This window comes from Talpa europaea (assembly GCF_964194135.1).
Source record: "Talpa europaea genome assembly, chromosome: 5".
Lineage (NCBI taxonomy): Eukaryota > Metazoa > Chordata > Mammalia > Eulipotyphla > Talpidae > Talpa > Talpa europaea.
The window spans coordinates 130,354,795-130,378,070 of NC_140071.1; the positions used below are offsets into that span (position 1 = coordinate 130,354,795).

The 23,276-nt window shown below is 44.4% G+C and overlaps 1 protein-coding gene across 3 annotated transcripts in view; it reads left to right on the plus strand.

Annotated features, from left to right (window-relative positions):
• SEL1L3 (SEL1L family member 3) overlaps positions 1–23,276 on the plus strand; it is a gene marked incomplete at its 5' end in the record, with an annotated part of 96,150 nt that overhangs the window by 24,475 nt on the left and 48,399 nt on the right. The window contains 6 exons of one of the 3 annotated variants that reach the window (XM_084234044.1): positions 1,531–1,652; positions 1,992–2,107; positions 5,018–5,076; positions 10,717–10,849; positions 13,120–13,272; positions 14,710–14,839. In XM_084234044.1, coding sequence (XP_084090170.1) covers positions 1,531–1,652; positions 1,992–2,107; positions 5,018–5,076; positions 10,717–10,849; positions 13,120–13,272; positions 14,710–14,839 — 713 coding nt within the window. Of the gene's footprint in view, positions 1–1,530; positions 1,653–1,991; positions 2,108–5,017; positions 5,077–10,716; positions 10,850–13,119; positions 13,273–14,698; positions 14,840–23,276 lie in introns of all 3 variants that reach the window. The other 2 variants (XM_084234046.1, XM_084234045.1) reach the window with 2 other exon arrangements.

The following is a 23,276-nucleotide window of genomic DNA, read 5'->3' on the forward strand; positions in this document are numbered from 1 at the left end:
TGCTTTGGAAAAATGTTGAGGTCGTCCTAGTTTAGAGAGACTTGGTGGACCTAAAAGCCTCCAAGTGTTCTGGCAATATTTTGCACTTTCAGTCCTCATTTTGCCTTAGACTTTCTAGGTCGGTCCCGGCAATGACTCAAGTCGAGGTGCATGTTGTTGGAACCCAAGGCTTTCTGGGTTTCAGGTGCAGTCAGCCACAGCCTGCCCAGATCGCAGCCTTTGCTCTGCCTTTTCTGTCATGGAAGATTGGACGAACTGCCTGAAATCGCAGAACTTCTGATCCCCTCCGTTGATTTCAGCAAAACCCAGAGATTTTTTTTCCTTCTGCTGAATTGAAGATGCCGAAAATGGTTCCTGGTTCACCTCAGACTAGATGGATTTAGCAGAGTGATTTTAATTCTTCCCATGCTGCTGGCTGTAGAAAGATCTTGAGTCGCTTTACTCAGCGTATGTTCTTGCTAAGCTTCCTTGTAATAACTTATCTTCATGAGCTTGCTCAGCTGGGTGGGTCAAGGGGGAGCTGTGTGGCACCATCTGTTTGCATATCTTACTACTGATTTGGAGGCCAGATTATAAAGCCCAGAATATTCTAAAGGACTTGCTTGTATGTATCCCTAAAGAACCTGGGGTGACTGCTGCTTTAACTCAAACTGTGATTTGGTAATTGGGGGGATGAGGTGAACTCTCTGCTTGTTTTGACCTTGATTCATGTTTCACGTGCAAAATGCAGTGACTCACAGCTCCTCTTTGCACTCAGCGCTCACTAACACAATGTTTGGCCTCAAGAAAGTGTTCAGCAAATATTTGCAAAATGATCGATGGCTCACGTGGCTTGGCTAAAAGTGTCCTAGTTAACTAGACTACTGTTGTTTTATCCTCACTCCACAAATCACAGATGTACAGTATTTTTTTCCCAACCAAAATAGCCCCAGTCCAGAAATGGAACAATAAGATTAGTTGTTCCATATTGGCCGGTGAGAACTGTGATACTGAACAACCTAACGTGTACATTGAAATAGGATATATGGGTCCCAATTACCATAGAGTGATGCCATTTGCACATGATGACATTTTTCTACCTTCAGGCTTTTATCTTTGAAAGAAACAAAATTGCTCAAAAAGCCCTAATTATATTTTTTCTTCTAATCATCAAAATTACAATAGCTTCTTATCAAATCACCTCTTATTAAAATCCAGGTTTTTATTCTATGTCTGGCTTTATAAGCCTTAATCAAGAATTCAGATGGCAGGCATGCGAGATTCTCAAAGAGGCACAGAGACAGTTTTGGTGCAAGGTAGAACGTGGGCTAGTTTTATACAATGAAGTTTAACTCCTGTCTTTGGCAGTTACTATAACTACCTCCTTTGTCTCAAAAATCAGGCTTTGCAAGCTGATCTCCCAGGATGAACATGAAGGCAAATTCATCCCTTCATTGGAAAGAAAGCAATTTACTTGGTCATTGTTCACTATAATTACCTGCTCTTGGATGATATCAATCTGCAGAATTTTTTTCCCCCTCACTCTTATAGGTTTACTCTTTCACTGTGGCTTTATTTACTCCATTATTGCAAGTCCAACCTCTGTGGGATTCTGTACTTTGTGGATTCTAATGAGATGTACGGCACACCTTCTGTATTTCTTACCGAAGAGGGTGAGTATAAAACAGAACCTGCAAAATGATACCATAATTTTCGTATGCTCTACTGGGAGATATGTCTGTCTAGAATAAGCCGATATTGTCAACACAGCAGTTTAAGGAGAGTGAAGGCTTCCAAGTGTGGGCTTCCTAGTAAACATTTTTCTGGAAGCTTAAAACAAATGTCTTATTTGCAAAGGAATGCACTTCTGTGCTTGGCTTTGTTTTTGTCTAAAGAAAGAAGGAACATGATCTAGTCTTGTAACATCTTAGGATAATCGCTGGAAAGGTGTAGTTCCTTCACCCATTACTGAGTAATTTTTGTCATTGCACAAGCTTTAATTTTTCTTCCAGGCCACTTGCATATTCAGATGCATCTTGTCAAAGGAGAAGACCTTGCTGTGAAAACGAAATTCACTGTACCCTTGAAGGAGTGGTTTCGATTGGATATCTCTTTTAATGGAGGCCAGGTACCCATTTGTATGCCCCATTAAGGATCATGTCAACTTCATCACTTCATGTTAAGCTATAAATTCAGGGAAAAAGGAGGTCTGCAAAAGCAGACTTGGCAAATGATAAACTCTTTACAACTGTATACTTTCTAAATCAAGTTTTTATGGCTGGAAGTTTAAATCAAGATTCCCATCCCATTTAATTAACTTGGAAGGTGCTTCTTGTGACCATATTTGTGAGTGGGTAATAACATAACCAGTTACAGGGCCTCAGTGATCTGAGCACTTAAATCCCTTTCACCTAGTGAGATAGGCTTTGGGGAGATAAATGCTAAAATGGCATTGGCTAAGCTTATAGAGTGTAATCAGCTCTTACAACTTTTTTTTTTTTAACGGGAAATTTATTGGTTAGTTCAGCCTAGAAATGGTTTCACTGTTTTTGGCAGTTGAAACAATTGCTTGTGTTTGGCATGAAACAGACAAATAACAACCAACAAACATAAGTGATAATTCTCTGGTGGGACGGAGGGTCTTCATCTACTTTGTACTATAAAGCCCTCCACATACAGTTTTAAACTCTCATAACACAGATTTTATGGATTATGGCAAATCTGTTGTTATAATGGAAGACAATTCCATTTTTTCAATCTGTAAGATGCCAGTGGGCAGCTTTTCCCCTAGTTATCTTATTTTCTCAATAGCTCTTCTTATTGACTGTGATTTTCTAGTAACAAAACTGGAAGAGACATTTTTGTTTGTCTTGTGTATTAGATAATTCACAGACTTCCCTTGGTGTTTTAACTTGATCACATTTCCTTTTTCCGAAAAGAATCAGGTCAGTCCTGGTGGCTTCCCTGAGCACAATCTGTAAATCTTAGCTGGCGTCTTTGTTTCCTTTCAGACTCTAGGTGACATGGCTGTGGCCATGTTTTAGCTTCCTGTTGATGTAAGGACTCTGATGGCACTAGGGCTTGGCTGCTGCTTTCTCCTAAGGAGGTCATTTCCTACCTGTCATTTACACAGCTATCAAACCAACAGGGCAAATCACAGATCTTATTTTGCACCTGCTGAATGCAAGGCACCATGCTCAAGGAGATTATAGACTATTTATGGCAGTCACATTAAGCAGGTGAAGGATGTCAGAAGGGGAGCTTAATTGCCAAATGATTCACATTGATTCATAGAAGGGAGACGGCGCTTCCTGCTGGGATGCTCCTAGGGCTTCCCAGGGAAGGTTCCTGCCATAGGCAGAATGGCTATAGCGGGGAGGGGGCTTGGAGCACATGAAGAGCAGGTAGTAGGAAAACTGTTTTGAAGGGAATAGGAATTTTCCCACTGTAGACGAATAATAGGAAGGAGGAAATAGTGTCTTTAGAGATCGACTGTGGAGAATCTGCGTACCAGGGAATTAGGATTTCGACTTGCAAGGCAGCAGAACGTCATGGAAAATTTTTGAGCAGAAGAAGAATAAATCAAAGTAGTCCTTTAACTTAAGAGCAGAGTACATGATCAAATAAAGCTGGAGAGAAGAATTAGGAAGACCAGATGGGGTGAAAAGAAAAAGAGCAGTAGATTTTTTTAAAGTAGATTTTTGCTATTTAACCTCTTTCTTTCCATCCCATCTGGTCTTGCTAATATACATAGGCTCCAGAACAAGCATTATTTTTCTGTATCAAATCCACCTCTGTGGCCTGCCATATTCATTAATTAAATGGACAAGTGACTTAAAGCAAGTGGTTCAGAGAAACAACTGCTTTGAATCATTTTCTGCTCTGAACCAGCCTATCACTGAATTGGGGTGGTTCTTAAACATTATTTTTGTCTTTAATAGAAACAGTCTTGTGGCCACATCTTTGAGACTCTAGAAGGATCAGACCAGCTAACCTTTCCCGAGCACTTGTTCCTTGCTAGCACCGGGGGGAATAAAGTAGCCTTGACTTCAGGACAGGAGAGGAACATGTGTGACAGATCAAATACATTGTCACCCTTGAGCTGAGAGTGACGATTCTGGTGCGTAGCGGAAGGGTGGGAAACAGCCGCCATCTTGAAGTTCCCTCTAACACTCTCATGAAGTCAAGTAAAATTTCAAAAAGTCCTTGCAGTATCTTACACATTTCCTTACCTTACTGTGCAACATACTTTTTTTTTTTTTTGAAGGAAAAAAAGTACAACAAACAGAAAAGCAAGACCAAAGTCCTCTTGCAGTCCCTTCCCCTGCCCCCCTCCCTCTTGACCTCCTTTACTCTCGGTTCAGTTATCTGTGTCCACCATTTTATTTTTAATCCAGTTTGTCAATTCTGCTTTGTTTCCTTATATTACTCACATAGGCTTGTCTTTATGCAACAAACTTTTTTTTTTAAGCTTTATTTATTTTATTTACACAAGCACTGGGTGCAGTCAGAAGCGCGGGAGGGTGAGAGGATTCACTAGAGCCAGAGCGGGGAGCAGAACAGACAGACTGACGAAATAAACTGCTGAGGGGAGCAGCGGGCGCGGCAAGAGAGTTCTGTCACGCCATGTGGGACCCTCGCCCGGCTGCCGGGGATTGAACTGGCACTGCAGAGGCTGCGGGCAGCTTTGCAGCCCAGCGCTCAACAGCTGCGCCACCAGGAGAGGCCTTATGCAACAAACTTTTAAGCACAAATGCATCCAATGAAACTTTAGCTTGAAGTTTAGAAGTGTCTAAAACCCACTGGGGGATAATGCATCACACATGCCTTTACCAACTCAGATCACTTAGCGAAATTCAATTTCTTCAGTCTGAAAATATACACAGGATTACCAAATTACTAATTTTATTTTATTTTTTTTTGCAAACTGATCAGGTGCAAAACTGTATAACGTGTTTTGTGAATAATGTGCCCCGCACTGTATTTATGATGTGGGTTGTTGCAATTAAATGATTCTTGTATCTCTCTCCCAATGTAGATAGTAGTAACCACCAGCACTGGACAGGATTTGAAAAGTTATCATAATCAGACCATTAGGTGAGTGTGATTCTTTTTTTCTTTTTAGTCATAATTTTGCTGCGTAAGAACTAAGGGGTCTTCACACCTTAGGACTCAACCCTAATTTCTTTCCACACTACCTTACTGCTTTCCATGAATGGATTATAACTAGTCTTCCCAATAACCAATATTTATACTCTTTATTTTTTTTCATACTTTGCACAAATTTTTCCTGTTTCCCCTACAATCTTTTCTCCTTACTGAGGCAGATAGATGAGTTCTCTTTCCAGATCTCATTGTAAATTCTTCTTTCCTGACACTTCATAATTTATTTTCTTTGAAAATTATCTTCTATGAAGGATTCTGAAAAATAAATCAAAGTATTAATGTTGCTTATCGAGAACGGTTGGTACCTCTGGTCTAGTATAGAACATAAAAGCAGACAGTCTTCATATTTATGTTTATCATCAAAATTCGAAATGTATGCAACTGTTGATATGGGTGTAACTTTTCATCCTGATATAACCATTCTCTGCAGGAGTTACAGAAACTGAGAATTGGGTCTCTTGCCTTCTATTCCCTATTTTTTAATTTTGCTTCTACAACCCTGTATGAGCAGTGACTTTTATAGTGGCAGAACCACAGGCAACCTTTTTTAAAAGCTCTGGGTATGTCATCATAGCTAGATTTTATATGTATATATTTATAAAATATATTTATAAAATATATATTAAAATCAAATGCTGAAGAATAAGTCTAGAGAATAGAAATGAAACTTAACAGCGTCATATGTGTAATTTAAAAAGCACGATCCGGGATTGTTGGGATGGTTGGCTGATGGAGAGGGGTCAGTCCTCCATCCTTTCATCCCTTGACCCCACCAAGAAGAAAGCTGCCTCCCAATCAGGCTCCACTCACTCAAAGTCCCCACACAACCTGAATTAGCTTGGAAGCCAATTATTAGAGAAAAGAACGCCAAGAGGGGCAGAGATACAGGAACAGGAGCTCATACACGCTACTTTAATTTTTTTTTTTTTTTACCTTTCCTGTTTACGTTTAAATCGAATTGATTTCTTTTATGCTGTGAGCACATGGAATGATTCTTATTTTCATGGTCAGAGCAAAGGATTAGAGTTATGTAGGAAGGCTAAAGAAGTATTATTTCTTAGCCTGCAAGAAGGGCAGGGTGACATAAAGCTTGGAGACTGAAGCCCAAGAGCAAAGCAGAAATCTTAACATGCACCGAGTAGACTCAGACCCATTGGTGTCATTATGTAACAGGTGGCAGCGGGATCTTCACTGAAGTTCAAGCCTGGATGTTCTCTTTGCAGAAGCAGATGATGTGTGGGCTCCATAAATTCAGGGATTACATTTCAGGGCATGAATTCTGAAATCATACTCTCCCCTTTCTTCTTTCGTCTCCAACTCCAGGAGGTTTTTGACAATAGTTTGAATTTTCACTTTCTATGCAAGGACTTCCTGTTCTCTGAAATCGCAGACATTCTGTGATGAATCCTAGATGGAGAGATCACAGGGATGCAGAGCTGGGATAGGGTGAAGCGAAAACTCAGAAATTGTGCTAGTTTGCTAGGAATGTTGCAACAAAGTACCACAAACTGAGTGACCTACAGAACTGGAAATTACTGCCTTTCTGTTCTCCTGGCTGGTGGTCCCATTAAGGTATCTGCAGAGGGCCACCCTGGTGGTGCAAGGGTTAAGATGCTACCTATGAAGCTGTCAGCAGCCTCTGCAGCAAGAGTTCGATCCCCGCCACGGAGCAACTCACATGGAGCAGCAGACCTCTCCTGACTCGCCCGCTGCTCTGCCTGTTCTGTTCCCCACTCTGTCTCTGGTGAATGCTCTCACCACCACTCCCACACCCCTCTGGCCTGTACCCCAGCTCTTGTATGCATAAATAAATAAATCATAAAAGAAAAAAAAAAGGTATCTGTAGAGGATCCCCCCAAGCGCGAGGGAAGGGTGAACTCCAGCACTCTTTCTAGCATCCTAGTTCCTTGGGCTGTGGCAGTGGAACTCCAGCCTTCACAAGTCCTCCTTCCTCTTGTCTCTTTGTCCCTTTGTCCAAATTTCCCTGGGTTATGTCTTCATTAGAAGGACACCAGTCACCCCTGTTCCAGGATGGGCTCATCCTAACTAGCTCCATTTGCCATGACCTTATTTCCAAACAGAGGTCACAGTATGAAACACTTGGGTTCAGACTTCAGTATGTGAGATAAAGGCAGAGTCAGTATGATCATATAGATTCTAGGAAGTAGGGCTGTTTTTCAGGTATTTTTACCAGTTCAATATCCCAATTAAAGACTGAAGCTATTCTGTACTTGGTAGTACAGGCAGGCCCCAAGCTCAAGAGTGCCGCTCACCATGGCCCTGCCTGTATTCCTGACACCCCCTCATTCAGTAGAACAGCTAAAGAATCAGTGCTGAGCCCACCTGGGGTTCCTCTGGTTAGGTGTTTGGAATCTCCCTTTCAACTGGGTCAAGCCAGTGATCTAAGCATCAAATATTTAGGTGATCCAAGGAAAGTCTATTAACCTTCCCTTTTATTTGTTCTTGTTATGTAAACACAATGATACCTGTTAGCCCCCAAAGGTGCTATAGGCAGGTCAGTAATTAAGTGCTAGGAAGTGCAGTGTTACACACACAGACTGTCAGGAACATTAGGTGACAGCCTCTGGCCTGCACATTGCTCATTCATTCATTCTTTCACGCATTCATTCATCCATCCAATATATATTCATTCATCGATTGCATCTACACATGCCAGACACAGTGCTGGGTCTCGGGGAATAAAATGATGAACAAAATAAATGCAGCCAGTCCCTGCCTTCATCTTGCTAAAAAATCTCCCTGGGTAGATCTTAAATACATGCACAAACACATTTAAAATTGCAAATTGTGCTGAATGCTTGGAAGAAAATGAATAGAGTGATTTGAGAGGCTACCAAGGGGGTCAGAATTATACCAGGTCCCACGCAAGTGACATTCAAGAGGAGATTTATTCAAGGGGGTAAGACAGGCAGCTAATTGGAGGCTCTAAGTTTCACTAATAAAAGAACCCTGAGCTGGTGCCATTTCCTAGTTCTGTGTGAGACTGTTTAACAATGGCGGCCATTCTCTGGGCTGCAGTCTCTGCTGTGATAAACCAGCTCACTTGCTTATGTCCAGATAAGAGTAAAGATAGTTTGCCAGTGCGTCTGAGGTTTTGAAAGGGGCTTTGGGCTTTGGAGGAGTCTAGCTCAGCTTTTATGTCAGTGATATTGATGACCATCAAACAATGTACAGTACAAAGTATTTCTTGCAATCTTCATGGAGCCACTGAAAATTTTAGAGGAGGAAAATGTGATGGAGCCCAGGCAGGCCAGATCTCCTGTAAGTTGTATTATAATAACAAAAAACCAGAAAGTTACAGTCCCTTTCCATCGGGATTAATTAATTTATGGATTAGTTGAGAAAAATCAGTTAAAGCAAAGATCTGTTAAAAAAAAGATACTTTCCATCAACATTTATTTTCATTAAAAGAATAGAAAGGTACATTCATTTGCCAATCTTTCTAGATCGGTCCTTTCCTTTGATTACAAATCTACTGATTGGAGTTCCCTGCGGTCTTTCTTGCATAAACAGCACCCAATTTCTGTATTTTTTTTCCAAATGAGTAGAGAACAAAGACACTTGTGAAACTCTCAGCCCAAAATTCATCTAGGTTGTTTTGATATCTTTTTCCAAATCTTTACATTTGTCCTATTTCCTCAGTAATGTTCTAGGAAGCATTCTTTAGTGTGTAGGTCTTTGCAAAACATTCAACTTAATTTTTATAGACGAAATGACTGGTTCTCCCCCCTTCCATATTGTATTGGGTGATGTCGATTTAATTAAATTATATGATTACCATGACCACACAGCTGGCACAAACGGATTTAAGAATAAACACATCTTACTCTTGCTAAGCATTGCAACTTAAGCAATTCCAAAGAAACTAAGTGGACCATCACCCTCCAGGTAACACATATGTCTAAGATGGGCCAGACCCTTTGTTAAATACCAGTTTGTTTAATCCTCACAACAGCACTATAGGTAGTATCTTATTATCTTCATTTCAGAAATGAGAAAAGGCTACTGAGTAGCCTCAACCAGGGAGCCACTGAATGTTGTAGGGATCAGGTGGGCTGGGGAGTTGGTTATGTGGTGCTGTTAAGAGTTTCTACTATAGCAGCATCGCTCCCTACTCTCCGATTGCCAGGCTCCCAGTCTTGAAAAACAGAATCAGTTCATGGGTCTTACAGAAAATAACTGTGGTCCCAAATGAAAAAAAGAATGAAAAGGTCATCATCTTCTCAACTCCAGGATTCTGAAACTATGAGGAGATGATGCACTTCTTTTTCATTTCAGTTGCATTTGGAGAAAGTGTTCACTCTCGTTTCTTGCTGCCCTCTTGGATATGGTCAGAAAGCTCTCATTTTTTTCACCCTGTGACTTCCTCTCTGGCCCTGGGCACTGGAAGGTTGGGTCCTTGCTGACAGACAGTGCACCGCTTTCCTGAAATAACCTCAGACGGTCTGACTTCTCCAATCCAACTGCTGGAAGCCTGCTCTGTCCTCACCCCTGTCCCTCGGCCCATTGCTCTCAGCTCACTGAACTCCTGGCGGCGTGACATTTGTGTTCTTTCCTTCTGCTTGCATCTGCCCTCTATGCTCCCTGGCTCTTTCCTCTATGCCTGGCGTCTCACTTGATGCCTGTCTTGACCCCCCCCCTTGCTGTTACATATGCTCTCATCACACCTTGTCTTCCCTTTCCTGTTTTAGATTCTAAGTAGGTAATGAATGCAAGTGGTTTAAAAAAGCAAGGCTGTATGAAAAGGCATACGATTCCATGCCTTACTTTTAGCTCTGCTCCTTCCACTCCATCCTTTGCTCTGCCCTCTACGGAGAAATATTTCCATCAGCATGGGCCGATCCTCACTGAGGGACACCTGGGGCTTGTCGATCTTTGGTGCATTTAGGTGATGCTGCATGAAACAACTTGTGCATTTCATTCACGCCAACCCAATTTTCCCCTCCTTTTACCTCCCCAATCCTTCAAATCTTTCAGGACTAAGTAGACATCTAGCCCATTACCTGTGCTGACCTCTTGTCTTTGGGCTTGTGACCTCTTTCTCACTCTGAATTTGATTCAGCTCTTATCTAATAGGATATGTTTTTCGTTTTTTCCCTATACCACCTTCTCTCCATCCAGTATCATCTTTTTCCCTTTCGACCCAAGTATTTTCATTTAAGGCCAACAATACAGAATAATGCCAATGATTGCAAACGATTTCACCAGTACCAGTAACCAGCTCCTATGGGGCACGTACAGTGGTGCAGACATTCTGTTGGATCCTGGACATTACATTTTACTTAATTCTCCTCTCCAGTAAGTGAGGGACTAGCATTGTACTAAGGAGAAAACTCAGTCTCAGAGAGGTTAAGCAGCTGCTCAAGGTCACACAGCAGAACTGGGATCCTAGCCCAAGTCTGCTGTTCCTGCCGTGGTGGCATTGAGTAGAAGTCAGAGTGAATGGTGGGCAGAACTTTGGGGTACGTCAAGGAGGGTCCATGAAAGAGTCTTTTTTAAAAATTCTGTTTCAAACCCAGAGCTATGTTAATCCTCTGTGTTTGCCTCTAGCTTCCGGGAGGACTTTTATTACAATGACACCGCTGGGTACTTCATTATTGGAGGGAGCAGATATGTGACCGGCATTGAAGGCTTTTTTGGACCCCTGAAGTACTATCGCCTTCACACTCTGCACCCTGCACAGGTGAGCCCAGGGGAGGGAGATGTTTGCGGGTGCTTGTGGATGAAGGGGCATGTGGTTCAGGGGTTTGGGGCCCAGTGTAAACATAAGATTTATCTAAGTTGGACCTTGTATCACTTCTGTCGTCAAACATAATTAATATTTAGGCTTTTCCCCCAGCAAACATGATAATGGATTTTTGTTAACACTTGGTTCATTTACTGCTCATAAAATGGAAACCATTTACTTCCTCTGTTTTAATAACTACTAGCTTAATTATAGAGTAGATTTTTATCAGGCTGTTGCCTATCCAGTGGTTAGGCTAATGAAAGGAGAGAATCTTAGTTATTTGGAAAAGCTGCTTTTATATGCTATTATTTAAAGTATCAGAAGAGGAGCTGCCCCAGCAAATGAGATCCTGGTTCCACCTGCTGCTTTCTTCAGGAACGTGGGGCCTCAGCTCGCCCTGGGCTGGGTTGGCCGCAACTGTCGAGACCGCAGAGGACGTTGCAAGCAGAGCCAAACCTGCTGCACGGCAGCACCCAAGACCCACCCATGCGTGGGATTGTGCACCTTGCCAGGGTACCCCCAGGAGGCCTTCATAGCACTGTTTACCATTCTTGGGAAGGAGATCTTGGGGTAACTGAGCAGGGAATGTCACTTCATCCCTATGACCCTGCAAAGTTTCTTTGCAAAGATCACGAGTTACTAAGCAAAGTCAGTTAGAAAAAATGGGGTGCCCTATGGCCCTTGGTGCTTTCAGAACCACTGTTGAGAGACATGTATGATGAGAAAAAATATGAAATTTATTCATTTGTGTAGCAAATACTTGTGAGCCCCTACTATGTGCCAGGTTCTGTGCCCAGTGCTGAGGCACCTAAGAGGAATTAAGATAGTTGTTTACAAAATAGATTTTGAAAGTGACCCTCTATTTATTATGATAATCTATTTATTATGATATAATTTAATGTAATGAACTGTGCATGTGTTGCAGCATTCACACACAGATGCATGCACTATGCATATATGATACAGATACCTGATACACACATGTAACAGAAAACCTCAAACTTTGCAGTACATTCTGGATGTTAAAAGTTTTTTTTTAATTATGCATTATATAAAATCTACCAGGATTTGCGTGGCTGTTACGACTTTCTGTGGTTTTTATATGTTGAAATATTTCTTCACATAAATCTCTTGTCCACCAAAAGAAGTTTTACTAATATTACTAGAATTACCTACCCTTGCTATGTTCAGTGAACTCTGAGAACTTGTGTTCTGCTTTATTAAAAAAAAAAAAATGACAGCTGGTTATCACCCACTGAGGTCATGATGATCCTCTGAAGGCCTCACTCTGCCCTCAGGGAAGGCCTCTGCCCTCAGGTGCTTCCGGCTTGGGTGTGAAACCTCAGTCATGAAGGAACCCGGTACCCGCTTTGATTCAAAGGGGAGCATGTTTTTGGGAGCTGGGACGGGATCGTCCTCCTGGGCTCATGCTGACCGAGGGGTGGGCTGTTAGGGAACCACTCAGAGCCGTGACCTTGGATCTGACTCTGGGAAGCTGAGGAGGAGCCTGACAAGCTGAAGAAAATGGGCAGGGTGCTCGGGCGGGGGTGGGCAGGGGGGACAGTGATGGTAACTGTGGGGTTCCCTTGGGAACTGAAGGGGAATGGGCCTGGTTTTCTGGAGATAAGCATGCAGGGCTGGAGAGAGAGAGGATACAGGCCTGGTCTCTGGGGAATCTGGGGAAGCTCTGAAGAGAAAATGTCTCCAGAAGAAGCTAGAGGGACGTGGAGGAGCTGTGTGTTCTGGAATTATTAGCACAGCCGTCCCCTTACCTGCGGTTTCGCTTTCCCTGGTTTTAGTAATCTGAGGTCAACTTTGACCCAGAAAGATTAGGTCCATATGATATTTTGAGAGCGAGAGAGAGAACAAGAGAAAGCGACTGCAATCATTTATATTTTATTACACTGTCTTGCTATAATCGCTATTTTATTATTAGTTATTGTTGTCAGTAACTGCCTAAATTATAAATAAACTTTATCATAGATACGTATTTGCAGGACAAGACACTGTATGTGTAGGGTTTGGTATTATCTATGATTTCAGGCATCCACGGGGGTCTTGGAAGGTAGCCCCTGCATGTGAGGGGGACTTGCTCTGCAGCTCTGTGTGCAAACTAGTCACCCGGTGGTATGGGTGGTAGAAGGACATCAGCACAGAAATACCCTCATGGGTGTGGGTGGGTGTTTGGTGACAATTGTTCATTTGATTTTCTTGCCTTTGTGTAGATTTTCAACCCCCTTCTCGAGAAGCAAGTAGCTGAACAAATCCAGTTCTATTACAACCGGTGTGCACAGGTTCAAGAGATAGTGTCCGTCTACTTGTCTGAGGTCCAGCGAGGGGGACAAGAAGCATGTAAGTGTCGCGTTCGGGAGAGCCATGTGCAGCTCAGTGCATTCACAGCAACTCGTGAATAGGCCGTCTCCGACGTGACCCAGGGGGACACACATGGGTGTAAGTGTAAGTGCAGCCAGGCCAACAGGCAGCCAGAACCCGAACCTGCCTCATTGCTTTATCCACATGTAATTTAGCTTAAGAATACAAATGAGAGTGCTCTGCGCTTCTCGTTGCATTATTCCCATCCATAATGAGCTCTAGGGCTGGTCTAAGAAAATAAAAATGAATTGGAAAATAAATTAATCATTAGAAATGTTTCCCCGTCGGTGCATTTTTCTCTTGGCCCATTAATATCTGAATATTAGCTTTCAGAAATGTTGAGCAATGACTTTGTTATTTGGGGCTTGGTTGTATTTTTCGAATCCTTGAACTTGGCTCGTTCTGGAAGCCATGGGTAATTTCAACAGAAGGAATGAATTTCACATGACATTTTCTTGCCTGCTAGTCTGCACAGTTTTCTCTCAGCCTGGGTGTTTATCGGTTATAAACTTGGTCCTATCTTCCATCCCAATGTTCCAGCTTGGATCTAGCACATATACATTTCTCTGAGCTCAAGATCTTCCTCTTTGATATGGACGCACTAGAATGAGTCACATATGTTCCTTCTGGAAGAAAAATTCCCAGGGGGCCTTTGCCATCAGCAAAAGCGAATTGAATATTTCAGTGCCGCCTATTTATCTTCCCGCTGCCAGAGCTTGAACTTCCCACTTCAGGCCATGGGGATTTGGATGCATCTTGAACATACCCAGACCGATAGGGTTCACATAAATGCTCCCAGGAAGTGATTAGAGACCATCATAAGTAAGTGTAGAAAGGCAGCACTTCTACAATTCAATTTAAGAATAGGCTATACTGGTCCCCAGCTGCTGCTTTCACCGCTGAATCATCCAGAAAATACGAGGCTGTCAGGAGAGGGGGAGGATATATACGAATAGTCATATCCCAAACAGGAAAGAAACTGATTTTGATAACTGATGTCATTTTAGGACCGATATCCTGAGTTGGAAGGCCCAGCTTTGCATGCTGATCTGCTTGGTAGCTTTGGGGAGATTTTCCTAACCTCTTCTATTGCCTTATCTCCCTGGGGGTCCTTGTGCTTTGCTCCTGACACTGCCAACAAAATGGCCTAGATTTTGGCCTCCTGGGGGCCAGTCCAAGGCCAGCTGCTCGTTCTGTAGAATTATTCAACAGCTATCAGCAACTTTGGCACATTTCCCTTGGACTTGGCTTTCAATTTGTGACCTCAAGGCAAAGGCATCGTGGCCAATTTCAAATCCCTAATGCACCAAACCAACATCGAGTAATGTTAAGTCTGACCTCTTATTTCTATTTCCTCTTGGGAGGAAGGGACTGGGAGGGGTGAGCCTTTCCTTCTCCTAAGCGGTGTGCTCTGGGCTTCCTTTCCTGTAGGCGACCCCCAGAACTCCTACCTGCACCTGAAGCGTAGGTATGGCCGACTCCCCACCTGCAGAGCCTTCCCCTGGGAGAAGGAACTTAAGGATCAGCACCCCAGTTTGTTCCAGACCTTGCTGGAGACACCCGTCTTGACAGGTGAGTTGGTCTTTGCCTCGCTTTTGGATGCTGATCAGGGAGACCCCCTGTTCTTCTACTGTTTCACTCACCTTCTTTGCTGATTTATGCCTTGAAGTTATTTTTAATCCTAGTGTTCTAGCATAATTTCAAATTTAAATTCTGCCCTTGTGTGTCCACAACTCTCAATATATCTGTGCACATTTCCAACTCTAAATGCAAAAACTTAAATTTAGGAATCTCTCAGGCAGTTCTTTATTTCAAGCCAAGGCCACAGACTGAGGGGCTGGAGCCAGAGCTGGCCCCCAGATACAGCTGGTTAGGCACACACAATGTGGTCAGTTGAAAAAAAAATTGAGTTACCAGAATCAAAATACTTGTGTAAAAATGCAGCTCTTCTAGTTTTTCTCGAAAAATCCAAAGATCTGGCAATGCAAGGCTACCCTTCCTCCTTGGCAACAATCTTGGTTGGCACAGGCACACGCTGTCCCCAATCCACAGCCCCATTTCTCTCTCTTCATCACCTGCCTGCTTCATGCACCTTCATCTCACCTGCCTGCGTCCTTAGATACCTTGAGACCCCTGATTTGAAATACTTCTAAGCAACATCTCAGAATCTGTGCATACTTTCCCAGAGTCACCAGCTTCTCCTTAGACCCAAGATTTGGGTTTGCTTAGTAATTAAGTTCCCTCTGGAGAGCCACAAGGGATCTGCAAACCATGTCTGTTAGGAAGAGGCGAGAATATGGGGATGCTCTCCCTGGAGAAAGTGCTTTCAAGAGGGACAGGGCTATTCTCCTTGTGGTTAGAGGCAATTCATGGTATTCCTCAGCATATAGCCAAACCCTTGAATCAAAACTTTGCAGAAACTGATTTCTGCTTCATGGAAGAACCCCCAGGATGGAAGTATCCAATGGAATAGATTTCCTTTGCAGATGGTCACTGCACCCACTACCCTAAAAGAATTCTGAAAGAATTCAAGACATACAGAATATTTCAGCATTCTTTCATTTGCTACTTGCTGAGTGACTACACAGTTACTCAGCTAGATTTCAGAGAGAGGTAAAACAGACTCCCTGCCCTTGAGGGACAAACTTGAAAGCAAAGGAAAATGGTCATGTATTTTAATAAAGGTTGTGAAAGTAAATGATGGAGGCAGAGATAAAGGAGTGGTCAGTTCCTCCTGGAGATCTGAAGCATTCACGGAAGGCTTCCTGGAGGAGGTGACAAGGTGATTCTTGAAGGGTCAGTAGGTGTTTTCCAGATAAGCAAGGTATGTATGGTACTGCCAGCAGAGTAGAAGTGAGGAGGTGGTAGCAGCACAGAGATTTTAATGATGGCAAAGAATTTGGGAAGCAGAAGAAGGCCTGGAGACTGGCGATTCCAACTAGCACTCATACCACCCTGAAGAGTTTGGGTTTTACTTATAGGTGACAGGAACCTGTTGAAGGGTTTCTAGCAGGGGCAGAGGCATGGTCTTATTTGGGTTACCGAGGTTACTCTGGCAGCAGTGGGATGTTGGGGAAGGTGAATTAGAGGGGTGTGGCGCTGGGAGCAGGAGGTCTGCTGCCATGGTTCAGAGAGGAGAGAATGCAGGCCAGAGTGGAGACAGGGCTAAAGGCTGTAAGGAGCTTGGCTCGGAAGATGCCCTGACTATGTGGGCTTGTGCAAGGAGGGCACTGAGCAGGGAGGAGGCCTTCTGGAGCTGTGACAGCACATCTGAGCCAGGTAGGCTGGTTCCTATTTTAACTGAGCATTTACAGAGTGTGTGATCTCGGACAAGCTACTTCATCTCTCTGTGCTTCAACATTCTCATCTGCAAAATGTCAATAACCGGTTATACCTCTCTCCCAGTGATGGGTTAAATGAATTTAGAAATATGTAAAACATTATGTTATATACAATATATAGTAATCATTACATAAATATGCGTATTGTGTTGATAATAAATATATGTATATAATATGTACTATGCATAAGATAAATATTATAAGTTATATGTTTAGTTAATATAAATATGAACTAGATATTTGTATAGAGAACCTAGAAATGGTATCAGTGCAGAGCAAGTTCTGTGTGAGAGCATTTCTCAATCTTTGCGCTCATGGCATTTTGGACTTGGCTGTTCCTTGTTGCGAGGGGTCTGTCCTGTACATTTTAGGATGTAGAGCAGTATTTCTGGTCTCTACCCACTAGGCACCAGCAACATGCCCTCGCCTTTCAGCACCCCCTTGTCTAGGTGTGACAACCCAAAATGTCTCCAGACATTGTCACATGTCCCCAAGGAGGAAAAGTCGCCTCCCTTGAGAACCATCCTAGATCAGAGCTCTGCTATTATTACCGAGCAGTGTCACCTTTCGGGGGTGGTCTGGGAGGTGGTGGGTTTCCCAGTCAGAACAGGTGGCCAGAGGAGGGAAATGCTTGTTGGATCTTTTCGCCTAAGTGGGTTAGGACCGTCTCTGGGTCAAAACTGGGCTTGTGAGATTCCTGATCATATTTAAATATAGTTTGCTGATTGGGAACAGGAGTGAATCATTTTTCACAAAAACATTCTTTTTTTAAGTAAATACTCTCAAGAATGCTCTCATGCTATTTTTACATCTCAGGAGGTTTTTTTAAATCTTTTTTTATGAAGTACCATTGTTTTACATCCTTGTTAATTTTTTGACATTATGGGATTTCTCCCCTCAAGTGTGATCACCGTAGCTCTTCCACCAACAAAGCAGCCAGGGTCCTCTGCTGTGGTCCACTGGGCTTGCCCTCCACCCCGGTGTCCGCCCTCTCCCCTCCCCACAACCCCACCCAAGGCCTCGGATCTGTGATCAGCTCTCAAGGGTTGGTTTTAAAGTTTATCATTGCCTGACCTTTGTTTGGTTTCAGAAGTCTTATTTATCAGAATTTAGAATTATTTTCATTTCTATGGAAGCCTGGGAGTAGAATCTGATTGAAAACTCTAACCCAAGCTCCAGAATCATGACTTCCAGGACAATTCTGTAACTGTGCAGAGACACGTACTGTGGCCCCTATTAGACATCCTGGCCAGCCGTGCCAGGAGAGAAGCCCCCAAAGCTGGGTTGGCAACTTCAGGACCCATTGCTGGTGCCCAACAAGACAGTCAGGTCCTCCTGGTGCCAAGTCTGCTTGGAATAGTGCTGAAGAGCCTGCCCCAGACTGCACCTGCCCCTGGCTGCTGCCTCCTGTGGGGCACAGCGCCCTGCGTTCCTCCTGCCTGGGCTTTGTATGCAGGGTGGAGAGAGAGAAGTAAGAGCAGGAGAGAGTAAGAGCAGGTGGGAGAGTGAGAAGGAGTCTCCAGAACAAACCTCAAGTCCTATTCTGCCTTCAGCCCCCGTTTTTCTAGGTTACGTTGTTCCATCCATAAGGACCAGGCAGGCTTCTGCAGAGGTAGGGCATCCACTCATTAAAATTCATCCCTTCCTGGCACACTGCCCTCGCTCGAGGCTATCATAGCGTCCTCCCGCTCTTCCTGGGGAGGGATTGGTGTCATCCATCGCGCCCCGTCTCTAACACGAGGCCGGGTGAAATGCAGAAAATTTAATTTTGTAAATTGAAGGTTAAAAATACAAGTTAACATTCTTAACTTAGCTTAGTGGAGACTCTGACTTCCATAAAAAGCATCATGCTGGAGCCAGTGTGATTGTAGCCAGGCCTGCCTCCTCATCCACCCTTTCTCTCAAGTCCATCTTGCTGTGAGTCTGTAGCTGATTTTGAAGATCTGTGGACAAGTCTAATTATTATTATTATTATTATTTTTTTTTTATAGAGGCATGCTTTTATTTATTTGTTTGCTGGTTTGTTTGTTTGTTTTTTGTTTATACATGCACTGGGTACAGTCAGAAGTGCGGGAGGGAGGGTGAGAGAATTCACCAGAGCCAGAGCGGGGAGCAGAGCAGGCAGAAGGACCGAAGTACACTGCTGAGGGGAGCAGCGGGCGGCAGGAGAGGTCTGCACGCCATGTGGGACCCTCCTCCGGTGGCCGGGGAGCAGCCGGGGATCGAACCGGCGCCGCAGAGGCCGCGTGCAGTTTCGCAACCCAGCGCTCAACCGCTGCGCCACCGGGGAGGCCCGGACAAGTCTAATTAATAGGAACTAGGCTTGCATTATGTTTCCTGCTGCTACCCTAAGCTGTCCCGACCTGCTGACAGGTAGACCTTCTTCGGCCCTCCTCAGCACATTACCTTTCTCATATCTGAGATAAGCTACAAGAACGGACTCAGGGACCAGATGTTTAATGCTCGCCATTCTTGCTGTAAGAACTGATTGGGTGGAGTAACCAAGATAAGGAAGTTAGCTGTGTGAGTAACTTCTGAACGTCACTCATATCACAGCCTCCTATTCATTTGCCAAACGAGTATTGACAAGTTCCCCATGTGCCAGACTAGCACAAAAACCAAGAGTCAGACTAGCTTAGACTAAAGGTCAAGAAAAACCCCAGCTTCACAGTTTGCACAAAGAGAATTAATTTGTGGAATTACTTGCCCCCTGGCATATAAAAAAGATTAAGATGGCATGAGACAGTAGATTGATGCCCGGTTCTTTCTGAGAGTCGTCTCCCTCGTTTGATGCCTGCACTTCCAAGCTGCTATACCCGCACATTTCAGACTTGAGTGTCGTCCCCACATTGTGTGACTATAGATGGATCATCTGCTCTCGCTCTCAGCCAACAGCACTCCTCAGAGGAGCGATGAGAGCTTTGCAGGGGGTGGAGTTTGGCTTCATTAACAAGGGATAGAAGGCATGGGAAGCAGTTACCTTCTAGTTGTACCCAAAAGATTGAGCTGTATCTTGCTTCTGCAAAAGAGGAGCACCAAGTATTTACATCCTCATCCTTTAAAAAAAAAAAAAAACTGTTAAATGCAGGTTTACAATGCTGTGTAAGGTTTAGGAGTACAGCTTCACCTCTTGTCATATATATGAGCCCACATCATGTCCACCACCAATGTTCTGGCTGCAAGTCACTACTGTCCAGTTGGCCCCTCTACCCCTTCCTCCTACTCCCACCCCTCTGGTAGCCACCATTGTTTAAGTCCCCCCCTTTAAGAATTGCAATTAAAACAAAAATTGTGGTAAATGACACACCCTCAAAGCCCCTATCTTAACCGTTTTTATGTGTCCCCTTCAGTAGTATTAAACACACTCAAATCATTGGCACATCTCTAGCGCCTTCTCATAATCCAAAATGGAAATTGTATTAAACTACTGCCCAAGCCCTCTCCCACTGCCCCACCCCCGGCCTTGGCAACCACCAGGATACTTTCTGTCTCTATAAATTTGGCAGCTCTAGATACCTTGTGTAAATGGGATTTTACACCATTTGTCCTTTTGTGACTGGCTTATTTCCCTCAGCATGTTCTGAAGTTTCAGCCATGTTGTAACATTGTCAGACTGCTCTTCCTTTTTCAGGGCTGGGTAATATTCCATTGCACCCCATTTTGTTTATTTATCCACCTGCTGATGGACACTTGGTTTGCATCCACCTCTTGGCTACTGTGACTAATGCTGTTATGAACATGAGTGTACAAATGTATCTTTGATAATCTGTTTTTAATTCTTTGAGGTATATACTCAGAGGTGGTATTGCAGGATCACTTATTAATTCTGTTTTATCTTTTGAGGACCTAGCAAACTGTTTTCCATAGAGATTGTACCATTTCATATTCCCACCAACAGTGCACAAAGGTTCCAGTTTCTCTACCTCCTCTCCCACACTTGCTATTTTATGTTTTTTTTTTTTTAAAGATTTATTTACTTATTTATTCATATGAACACTGGGTACAGTCAGAAGCGTGGGAGGGTGAGAGAATTCACCAGAGCCAGAGAGGGGAGCAGAGCAGGCAGAAGGACCAAGGTACACTGCTGAGGGGAGCAGCGGGCGGCAGGAGAGGTCTGCACGCCATGTGGGACCCTCCTCCCGTGGCCGGGGAGCAGCCGGGGATCGAACCAGCGCTTCGGAGGCTGCGGGCAGCTTCGCAACCCAGCGCTCAACCACTGCGCCACCGGGGAGGCCCTGTTTTTGTTTTTTAATAGCAACATTGATACTCTTCATGGGTGCGAGCTATGATATATTTGCTGGGAAACCGGTTTATTAGGAATCACAGCAGCCCTCATAAAGTAGCACGTGTCTAGAAAAGAGCTTCGTGGACAGAAGGTGCCGTGTGGATATGAGAGAGGCAGGGTTGCCTGAGTGCAGCTTTTCTTACTCTGCCTTGAGTGACGGCTATTTGATGCTCTGTGAGTCTCTATCACTCACTCAGCTGCAAGCTTGTTGAGGGTGGTGCAAGAAGTGTGAAATATCTTGTTTACATTTCCAAAGCTCTGCAGTGGCTTTGGGTGTTTATTATCTGCCTGGTGAATCACTGTTTCCTCCATATGACCCTATATGCATTTTGCACCATTCCCTTCAAAGAACATACAAGCCTCACCTGCCCGTGTTCATAAGCTCATCTGTTCTGCAAACAGCCGTCAGCCCCAGTTCACTCTCCTATTTCCTGCACCACCTTCTCAGTGCCCCAGGCAGAAAACTCTGCCATTCTGTGTCCAAGGACTGATGTACCTGCTGATTGATTTCTAAATTGCTGATTTGTCTTGAGTCTACCATGATGCCAAGACAGGATCTGGGTTTTCTTTGAAGACCTTCAACAAGAGTAACTAGATGCACTCCAGATGGAAAGTGATCTCATTGTAAATACTAAAAATATCTTTGTCAGGAGTGAGAGATTTGACTTCCAGGAGACACAAGTTCAAGGTCTGCATGAGGCAGGCCAGCCCCAGACTGGAGAGTTCCGTGAGCCTGTTGTCCTGCTCCCTTCACCTTGCTCAGCAATCTCCAGCTGCACCATGTATTGGGTGCTTCTGAGAGCTGTGCTGTGTCTGGGGTGACCATAATGAGACGTTTGACCAACCCCTGCACACATGCCACCAGCAGTGCAGAGGAGGAGCCCCTTAACTTGACAGCTACTGAGCTAACCTGGTGTAAAATGCAGCTGTCCCCTCAGAAGTGCAATGCTTGTTCCCTCACCTTCCACAGCCAGCTTGCCCTTGAATGAAAGATGGCAAGCCCTTCAGGGCAGCGGAATGCAAACCAGTGTGGCAGAAGCCACTTCCTACCTCCTGGCTTTCCCGAACCTCCACTGTCGCTTCCTGACTTGGCAGGGAATTCTCTTATGTTGCCCTGGTGGTAGCTCACCCCTGTCCAGGCTCGGTGACACCCAATACGAGACCCTATGTTTAGGACTTCCGGGGACCATGCGGACTGGGCAACCTCTGTGCTGTTTCCTGGGGAACCTTCAAATCTCTAGGAACATGGCTTCTGCCAGAGCATAGAAATGGTCCGATTAGCATTTGGGCTTTTTATACTTACTGCTAAGATGGCAGTGTGTTCGTCTGCATGCATTTCATTACTGAAAAGGTGGGCTGGCTATTTCTACTACTCCCCAATCACACTTTCCTTGTCAAAATGCAGCCCTTGGCATGGGGCCCTGGCATCCAGAGAAGAGAGGTAGAGGCCGCTGGGTAGGGGGGCTGCAACGGTGGCCCTGTGGGGAGCATGAGGCCTGAGCTAGTTCTGCAAGGAAAGGGTGAGACGGGACACGAAGACCAGGTGCACGAGGGCTGGGGGGCTGATAGGTGCAGGGCAGGCATGGGGACAGACAGGCAACCGCAGGCCCCTGCAGACATCTGCCTGAGGCCAGAACCCTTCACTGCTTTCCTTGCTTTCATTCTGGGGGGGCACCTCTGAGCCCTGGAAGCTGGGAGCTGTGCCTGTTGGAGACAAGGTCTGCCAGCAAGTGGCCCTGGGATGAGGCCAGGTCCCAGGCTGGGCTGGCAGGGCTGACGCCATCTGCCTCGGTCCCCAGGGACGTCCTGACTCTCACCCCAGGCTTTGCCATGCTGAGCACAGGGTAAGGGGCGTCTCCACACACTGTGCCAAGGGGTGCTGGCCACACTGGCGCCACTCTGGTTTGGGTTTTTTTGTGGGTTTTTTTTTTTTTTTTTAGCTCTTATCTTTGCCAACACTTGTCATGTTTATTCGGAGACTCTGGAAATGGTAAAATGCAATGATGTCACTTAATAACACCGGGTACTGTGTCCCTGAAGAACAACTTTCATTGTTATTCACTGAAGAGCCGTCATCTTTTGTATTTTTTCTGTACTTAAGAAAGCGTACGTTATGGTTATTAAAAAAAAAAAAAATACAGAGGCACAAAGAAGGAGACAAAGAATGGGCCATAATTTTCCTGCCCAGAAAATCCCTGGTGACAACAGGGAGGGGTGGGGGAGAGAGACCAGGGAGGAAAAGAGAGGAAAGGAAGAAGGAGAGAAAAGAAGGAGGATGACATGTAAAACCAGGAAATTTGCGCAGGACAGAAGGGCGTGAATAGTTGACTTTTGAGAGCAAAATAAGGCAGTTCCTTAGGTCTGCAAGCAGCGGGGCTGACCC